The sequence below is a fragment of the Amblyomma mixtum genome, chromosome 5, assembly GCF_055824585.1.
Source record: "Amblyomma mixtum isolate Tamu chromosome 5, ASM5582458v1, whole genome shotgun sequence".
Taxonomy (NCBI): domain Eukaryota; kingdom Metazoa; phylum Arthropoda; class Arachnida; order Ixodida; family Ixodidae; genus Amblyomma; species Amblyomma mixtum.
Genome location: NC_143016.1, coordinates 121,584,381 through 121,593,815, shown reverse-complemented (window position 1 = coordinate 121,593,815; position 9,435 = coordinate 121,584,381). Strand labels below are relative to the sequence as shown.

At 45.6% G+C, this 9,435-nt stretch overlaps 1 protein-coding gene across 1 annotated transcript; it reads right to left on the bottom strand.

The window, feature by feature from the left end:
• Window positions 1-5,926: 5,926 nt before the first annotated feature.
• LOC149343549 (uncharacterized) lies at window positions 5,927-9,201 on the bottom strand. Its single transcript, XM_089547009.1, has 2 exons — window positions 9,061-9,201; window positions 5,927-6,511 (listed from the first exon to the last, which is right to left on the bottom strand). The coding sequence occupies exons 1-2, from the start codon at window positions 9,199-9,201 to the stop codon at window positions 5,927-5,929; spliced, it is 726 nt and encodes a 241-aa protein (XP_089403135.1).
• Window positions 9,202-9,435: the final 234 nt, after the last annotated feature.

The following is a 9,435-nucleotide window of genomic DNA, read 5'->3' as shown; positions in this document are numbered from 1 at the left end:
CTGCTATTTTATCAAAACGCTGTTCTTCAGAGCGAAAGCTCTACTTCATGAACAAAGCTGCAAAAGCCGGGCGATCACTGAAGCATCTACCTTGAATGAATGAATAAATAAATATTGCTGCGACTCGGTTTCGATCAGCCTTCTACACGTTACAGAAAATAAGTAACCGATTACAATTACGCCATTCGAAATGTAACTGATTGCAGTTGTCAATTACCACCCCAGAAAAGTAACTTAATAATTGCTGAGCAGTAATCGATTACTATTGCGTTACTTTTCTTGGAGCGTTGTTGTCATAACAAAACATTACTCAAACTACAATAAACTAGTACGGATTGCTTGATATCTATTTACACGTTGGTATATTTAACCAGGAGTTGTTTTTCAATATTGTCATTGCTGATTTTGCAACGTTTGTTCGTGAAGACATCAGCCGCTTCACTGAAGGGTAAGACATTGCGCACCAGCTCGTAGTTCAGCTGTGAGTTTCCGGTTGACAACGCAATGCAGTTTCTAGATGTCCTCGTCAGGTTCTCTAAGTTACAAGTGTGCTGGATGTACTACCCAGGTACAAGAAAAGTACATTACCTTTCGATCGCGCTCATTCTAAGCTGATAAAACGAGCTGTAGCTGACACTAATCTTCAGGCAGCTCTCAATAAATCTTGCCAGCACCATTTCAGTCAAAACTTCAATGACTAAGTGGCTCGCCTAGTATTTAGGGCTGGCTATCGAAGTGCATTTATGTCCTGCATTTATGAAAGCCTGCTCTATAAAACAACAGAGACAGAAAAGCGAAGCATGACGCGAACAGCCAGGTTATGCCCTATTTCCACAGGTTGTGGCACAATGTTAAAAAGATAAAAAATAGTTATATCTACGTTGTTTTGCCTGCCTCGTACAAGCTTGGCAGGGTCTGTGCAATGCTTGTTGATCGAAATCACGAATCACGCTCTGAGAAGCACGTCACCAAGTGCATAAAAAGCAGGATCAAACTTATCTAGAGATCCCCCTCACCTGCAACGGTGTTTAAATTGGACAGACGGGAAGGTGCTATAATGACAGGGCCAGAGAAGGCAACTTGAACGTAAAAAATTCGCTGTAGCTTAGCTTGGTTAAGCCCGGTAATTGCGAAAGCAATATCCGTACCTACGCCATGGTACAGCTGGTAGTGTGGCTAATGGTGGTGCTTGTGGTTAGACTTGTGGTGATGCATCGGTTATACAATCCAATCCAATCCAATCGAATCCCATCCCATCTCATGCCATGCCATCCCATCCCATCCCATCCCATCCCATCCCATCCAATCCAATCTAATCTAATCTAATCTAATCTAACCTAATCCAATCCAATCTAATCCCATCTAATGCAATCAAGGTCAAATGAAGGTCAATGGTGGTCACCGCCGCGGCACGGCAAAGGCGCGAAATTGCAAGTAGTATTGCTTTCGCAAATGAAGGTTAATGGTGGTCACCGCCGCGGCACGGCAAAGGCGTGAAGGTGCAAGTAGTAATGCTTTCGCAATAAAAAAATAATCCAGCGAATTCTCGGCACACCATTCCAACATCTGTGGCTGTAAACCACTCTTGAACTAAACCAAGTTTCTAGCATGCGCCAAACACAAACTGGATTCGAGAGATTATCCACGCTTTTCTTATTTCTAAACCCGGAGTTAAGTGTGTTGCACGCCCTTGGCTTCACTCCTTGATAGCTGCGATTTCTGGGTGGACACGTGTAGGCCGTTTCTTTTTGGTGGAAGGTTATTCCTGTATCTTGTCTGCCATTTTCATATGTATTCAATGACCTTTGACTGCGATGGCCTTTTTTTTATTTTTGACACTCCTTTGCTCCGAATGGTTTTCAATCTCTACACTGCTTCCTGGTTTTCGCCTTTTTCCTTAATATCTTTTTGTGCAGACTGGCTAAGGGATATGTAATTCTTCGTTGATAAATGTAGGTTGTTTCTTGTTCATTTAATGTTATAACCCCGTTTATATCGATTTTCTTGTTTTATGATGTTTACAACTGCCGTATGCGGTTAATAAGCAATGAATCTACCGAGAAATAAAGTATATCGCTTGATCGGGTGATAGATGTTGTGCTTAGGAGATGGTTGTACCTATATAATATGTCCCTTTGAAGATAAATAAATCAATTGGTAGCCAGCACCCGTGTTGCAAGCATTTAATCTCATGTTCAACATGTTCATACTCAACATGTCTACGACATGTTGGCGCTTTTTTTGACAGTTCAAGGATAAAGCAGTTTTTTTTTTTCAGCGAACTGGATCGGCACGACTATTGCAAGAAGCATGCATAGATGGCGCCAGCTACAGCAGGAACGAAGACCGTGGAAAGCGCAACACGTCAGGTAGCCCTGCCCACCTTCGTGACCGGCCGAACTGTTGGTCGCAATCCCATCGTCATGGACGCTTCGCCCCAGTAGCCTTTTTTGCAAAGGCGTAGTTGAATGCCGGTAATCTATTGCAGAAAAAAAAAGTAACTGGATTACCCCAAACGTTATCGTTTGAGAAAAGTAATCGATTGATTACAAAATTACACAAAAATATCATTAATTTTAAATAATCAATTGCGAACACATCAGATTTGGATCTCGCTGCGGTGCTAACAGACCAGCTTCATTAGCCTGTGCGCGAGAGCACTATGCTATCGCCGCAGCCGATCGTGCCTCGTGTTAAGTTGCAACACTCTCTCGCGCTGTGCGTTGCACGTCGTCGTCTTAATCTAGAACTACTATCGAACTAATATCGTCGTCAGACGTGCCGACAACCCAGCAAACAATACCATGAGCCGACCACGCTAAACGAATGCTTTCGCACGCCTAGTCGGTTTAATTACGTTAAGACCACACGGCTTCTTGCTCCCGCTTTCGCGTGGTACCCTCGCTTTCGCGTACTAAAAGGCACTTAAATAATCAGAATATCCTTCCGGCCACATTGCGCTCCAAGCTGAATGCTTGCTACAAACTTCCGGAGCCTTCTCCAAGGATGAGCAGTTTGGCCCACGTACAAGGTGCCGGCGTCGTTTTTCTTGTCTCTTTAAAGACAATGTCTACAACTGTCAACGAAAGCCATACAACGGCCGAAGCTTCTTGTTATTATATGCTTTGCAGAAAACGAGGAGTACCGCAAATTTTGTTTTCGGCGAGAATTCAACCTAGCGGACTACACAGTGGGCGCCGACTGCGTACCGTAAATCTTACGGTACGCAGTTGGCACCCACTTTGCAGTCCGCAAGGTTGCATTCTCGCCGAAAACCAAATTTTACTAGAGTTCGCTCATCCAGTACATTCTCTAGAGGGAGGTCGTGTACAGTCAGCTAACCCGTGTACTTTTCTTTCCAGTAACGTCTAAATATTATTTCATCATAATCTGCACTACTCAGGCTGTTAGAAGAAAGGAGGTCTATCATTTTGATATCAACGAAAGGCCCGTCTTCATTGCCTTCCTTTCGCTGTGACTTTTCCTTATAGCAGTCGTCTGTAGCCCTGACTTCAGAACCTTCCTTCCTTCGAGGCGAAGCACTTAGCTCGACACAGTGTTGGCTGCTTGTGATAACAGCCATCAAGGCCACGCGCAGGCCTTATGAAGTTGGGCAACGGTGATTAGTGACGTACAGCTGCGGACATAAGTAAGCTTCACTGAACATAAGTAAATAGAGCAGGCTATTTTGTTCTAAGTGCAATCACTTTGGCCGCAGCTGGAAAAGGACAGGGTTAATTGTAGAGACATGGGAGAGGCCTTTCTCCTGCAGTGGACGCAGTCAGGCTGATGATGATGATGGAAAATATTCGAAGGCTTTGTTTATTTTTGCGTGCGCCGTTTACTTTTGTCTGCACCTGTGCTTTTAATTTGGGCAGTGGTGAGAAGACGCACGATACTCTTTCAATAGAGACGCCTCTCACAATAATATCTATAGAACTACTAAAGTGCGAGTTCGTAATGAAATGCCACACAATAATAGTGGCAGTGAAAACTGGTTTGGGCATGCTAGGCGTGCCATAAAAGGCGAATTCGGAAAGAAAACTACTCTGCAGCAATTACCTGTAGATAGCCGGCAGAGGGTAAAATTTTAGCATTAACGCATGCGCAGTAGTCGTGCTTACATCGCGATTTGCGGCATTTTTTCTCGACGCAGTGTTGCATGTGAAAAATGCTTACATTTTGTTTGGCAACACACTTTTCCCTCTGCGATTTGCCCCCATTATCTTATATTGCATAGCAATAACTCATGTAGCTCGTGTGTGGGGTTTGCTGCGAACAAAAAAAAAATGTAGCACTCGCAAGACCTTTCGCTGTCAGCTGCCTTCTTTTCGGACTTATGCAGCAGACTTCAGTGTTTTTTTTTTGCTTTATAACACGAAAGCAAACGAAGCCTGGGGCAGAGTGCACGTGTAGCTTCTGAAACACAGCTCCCTACTTCACTAGCTCAATAACGATTCCTTAATTAAGCAAGTCGTTCGATCCGAAGAAGGCAAGTCCAAAAATCTTTTAGGCAGCAATAGTCCACAGAGATCATGTGCAATATAATGAAAACAGCAAAAAGGAAACGAGGAGGATTTCGCACCGCCGCAGATTTCAGCTCAAGATTTACGCACTGGTTGCAAAAATAGGCACAACAATTTCATCAAAATGCAATTATAAAAAGAAAATAATATAGTCACGGGAGCATCCCTTTCGCTTGCCAGTACGTCCGACCAATAAGGGTTAAGTTAATTGCTGCTCAGGACTTGCGCTACTTGTATTCTATTCCGGCACATTGGTGTAATATGATGCCGGTAAGTAACGGGAGAAGAACGAGAAGCAAGAACTATATTTGATGGCAACACTGCAATCCGTGTCCCTTTTCTCGGTACATACAGTTCGTATGAAGCCAAGTGCTCCGGCAGGAATAGGGAGGGCACGGGAAACACGGGAACGTAGTGGCGGCATTCCGTGAGTGCATATTATATCCTATATCTGCACTGAGCTCGCGCAGGAGAAGCATCACCTATGCTAGCTAGCTATGCACGCGGGAGCATAAAGCGCAGCCTTCGTCTTGACTGCCGGTCTTACTTGCGCAATATCCATGCACCTCCTGATCCGCATACTCTGCTCCATAGTTAATACGTGCCCTTAGAGCACCGCATCTCCGATGGCAGTTACTCCCAGTCCCACGTAGGCCTTATTTTCACCATGCTCTCATTCATAAGACCCCTATTGCTCTACAGCTGGTTTCCCCCTTTGAAAAAGGATTTTTTAAAATTTCAATTATTTCGGTTAGGTTTTATTCAGCACCTCTGAACAATATCAGGAGATGCCACAGGCGGTAGCTCCATCTGCATGGAATGCATGATATTGTGCATTGAATAAGGCGCATTTTTTGCACCGCCTTGTAGCGCGAAATTATAAGCAACCGGGGTAAATGTTATGAATTAAACCATTCTGAAGGCCCTGTATTGGACGCATTTCGCGGAAGATGGCGCTTCATCCATTGAGAGCTTTCACTTACAGAAACGCGCTATTTTTCTTGTATAGGGTATAGACGCGAAAAACGTGAACAGTAAGAATAAATGGTATTTAAACTTTAAAAGGGACATTCTAAAAACGCGCGGCTTATTAAAAGCTTGTTGCATTTGAATAGAGCCTTGCAGAGAACAAAAAACTGCCCAGGATGTTCTAACCGCGGCAGCCATGCAGAGTTCAAGGAAGAGTAAAAAAAAAGCTAAAAAAAAAACAAACCCTTGACTGTGCAGTGGAAGAGCAAAGTGGAGTCACATATGTCCCGTCATAAAGCAGCATTTATTGTTTCGTACCGCACAAAGTCGCGGAAAAGATGTGAGGCGTATTTCTTGTCATTTCACAAAAAATCGGGCACATTATTTTTGCTCTTCTAGCATGCAGTTCTCACGCACAAGAAAGGCTTTCGTTAACGGCGGCGGTAACCACCATAACCAGGAGCCCACCCGTTCGCTCCGCCGTATCCAATGGAGCCAAACTTCCCCGCTGCATAAGCTCCAGCACCAGAGCCGTAGGGAGAGTACCCTCCATAGGCGTAGCCACCCACGGCAGCGCCATTCGAAGCGTAGCCATACCCGGCGTACGGAACGCGGCCGTAGCCAGCTGCAGCGCTACCGTAGGGCCCATATCCGTATCCAGCGTATCCGCTGTATGCATTGTTGTAGCCGGTAGCCACACCCCTGGCGCCGTAGGCAGTGGGAGCAAATCCGGCCCTTGAAGCTGCTCCACCAGCGGGAACCGGTGGGACGACCGGCGCGGCGTTGAAGACCGCGTCGGCGCTGGCGCCCGGTGCAGTTCCTGGCTCGTTTGTGTCCACCGTGGCCCGGAACCCATTGGCATCGGCTATGTAGTTCACCCGGCGGTAGAGGCCGTACGCGACCCTGTAGCCGTACGATCCGGTCTTCGCGTTGCTCGAGTCTCCCTGCTCACTGCGGAACTGGCGGTTGCCGTACTCGTCCACATTGTCATAGCCGAAGCTGTACGGCTGAGGTGGCTGGAAAGAAAAGGTAAAAAATTTATTCAGTCCCCCGGGATAGTTAGAATAGTGCTTTAAAGAACAAAGTACAGGTAACTTTAACTGTGAATGTGGAGCTTTCATTTATTTTTCTTTTACGCATGTTGCACTAGACTTTCTGGAATTACGTATCAAGTAAGACGCGTGGTTGTCCCGTTTCAGAGGTTCATTGAAGTTTTATGTCTTATTCAAACAATTTTTCTCGTAGGGGAGTGGAAATAATCAATTGAGTTCTGACCAGTGGTAGTTACTTGGCACGAAATAAAAGTAATCCACGCTAGGAATCTTCTCCCACAGCCTGCAGATATAAATTGGATTATGAAAGAAGGTGTGCGTAGGGAAATCCAATTTTTTATCTCACTCCTATCACACCAATTATAGAGATTTGCTTGAATTGAGAAATAAACGAAAATAAATAGATTCATTAAGCACACATATATCTAAATGAAAGCAAAATAATTAGGAAAAAAGTCGAAAGTCAAAATCCCTTGCATTTCAGCGGTATAGTATTTCACTCTTCTCACCTTGTAACCTCAGTGGTTATGCGGTTTTGTTTTGACATTCAGGCATAATTGGTGCGGACCCCTTTGTCTAACGAAGGCGAAATTTAAGGTGCACGAATTTTCTTATGCGTAAATTCATTTACGTCTAGGCATATGAGCACTGCAGGAGGTGTAAGGGTTGCGCATCTTCTTCATTTAGTATAAAGACAACTGAGCTTCAATACCTTGTGGCTCCTTAGGCACCCAACTGCAGGAGCCCCAGTTTGTACCAATGCGTTAGAATTGCCCCAACAAGCGTAATAACCTCAGTGGTCGTGCATGATGTGACTTACACCTAAAGGTTACCTTCGTAATGTCAGATTTGCGGACGACATTTTCTTGATTAGAAAATCAGGTGACGCATGATTGGGGACGTGAGCATACAAAGCTGCGCAGTGAATTTTGAAAATGATACGCAGAAAACTAACTTATTGTTCAGCAGTCTGGATGGAGAGCAACAGTTTACATAAGAGAGCGGGAAATTGGAAGTGGTAAGAGAGTATATCTGCTAAAGGCAGGTAGGCGCCGCAGGAACGGACCAGGAGAGTGAAATAACTAGGAGAATAATAATGGAATGGAGTGCATTTTGCACGTGGTCTCACGTCACGAATAGCAGCACACTATTATCCCTAAAAAAGGTGCACAAAAAGTTTGTGATAGCGCTACTTACCTCTGGGGCAGAAACAGAACGGCTAATATATGGAATAGGCATACAGCAGCTATATGTTAATGATGAGAACCCATAGGGCAGAAACATCGAGGCTGAAGAAAAGGTTCGAACTTGATTTGAGGAGAGTGCAGCCAGTTACCCCTGGCTGTGTAAATAAAAGGCGTAAAAGTTAAGAGTGAAGGCTGGTCAATTTATAAAGGCACGTTAGTGATATCGCATTCGAAGTGAAGAAAAATGTCATGCATACCGCATGTAATGTGTCATGACTCAGCCTGCGACTCGCGTTTGACCACGGTGGCGGCAACAGCAGCGGAAATTTCGAAAGGTCGTTTGAACCCACGATGACCCCACCAAAAACGATGACTGGCTGGGAAGTGGCCGATGGAGTTCTTCCCACACTCGGCTCGGTGCGAACGACCTTCCCTTTGGTCCCCCCAAGAAGCGACCGACGATGGACAGACGACAGGGGAAGAAGGGATTAACCGCGTTTGAGAGGAGCCGGCGTGAATCGGAGAGAGCCAGTCGCAGTGGCGGCACCAGTACGCCTACGCCACACCTGTGTTCAATAGACACGTGCTGCTTGCAGTAATGTTGCACCGCAGTGCGAAAGAGCTGCAGACTTGCGTTTCCTCCTCGCCCGTTCCCACGCGTGGACTCCGCAACAGGTGCCTCCGTTTGCTGTGCCGATCTGTGCGTCGTGTTGAATTGGCCACCACCTGGTGAAGGGGCGGAGCCTTAGGGTATTTAACCGGTGCCCTAAGTGAGAACGGACGCTCTGGGCCTTGGCGACAAGGCTCATCCAGTCGGTCGACGCTATGAACTCCTAATTTTTGACTCTTTGCTCTTTTATTTTACAGCATGTAAATAAGTCTCTTAAAAGTGCCATTAAACCCGCTTGTTTTCGTTTCCCAAGCTACGAAGCTTCAGACTTCCTCAGCCCGACGACTCAACACGCCACCAAACGGAGCCCGGGTTCGAGTTATCCTGTGCACCACAACAACTGGTGGCAGCAGTGGGATGCTGCTACCCGACTTATGATAACTGGTGGCAGCGGTGGGATACTGCTACCCAACTTATGATAAATGCGAATGTAAAGCAACCGATGCTCTATATTAGTAACGGATTGCGTTCCAAGAGAACGCAAGTGCAACAGAGACAAACTGGAGTCAGGTGGAGCGAGAAGATTACGAACTATAGCTTGGATACACTGCCGAAGCTGGCAGAGGATGGGCTTAATCGGAGAGATTTGGAAGGGGCCTTTGTCCTACAGAGGGCATACGTAAGCTGGCAATGTTGATGTCGATGATGATACCTACAGAGGCATAGTCCGCGTATCCTCGGTAAGCATTGACGGCCACCGGCGCAGCATAACCGCCGAAGCCGGGACCAGGGTACCCGGCTGCTGTGTGGTGGTTTTGAAGCCCGTAAGCTTTCGAAGCCAGGAAGACCAGCAGCATTTGCGCCTGCGGAAAATCACGTCAATTAAGAATTAAAAAACTCTTCGCTCATTCATTTCATTCTGTATTAAATGAAAACCTCAGTTTCTGCAGAACACTGTAAACTTAATTCATCCCTCTGACTGCAAAATATATCAGTTTAAATTGGCATTTAGCATACACTTGTGCTCTTCAATATTGTTTATGCAGGATCAAGACCAATTCTTTATCTACTTAAAATTTTCTGTCTGCGCA

Coding starts and splice junctions, on each gene's coding strand:
- LOC149343549 (XM_089547009.1), bottom strand. CDS start 9,201: ATGCTGCTGGTCTTCCTGGCTTCGAAAGCTTACGGGCTTCAAAACCAC. Junction 6,512..9,060: donor GATACGCGGACTATGCCTCT/GTAGGTATCATC, acceptor TTTTCTTTCCAG/CCACCTCAGCCGTACAGCTT.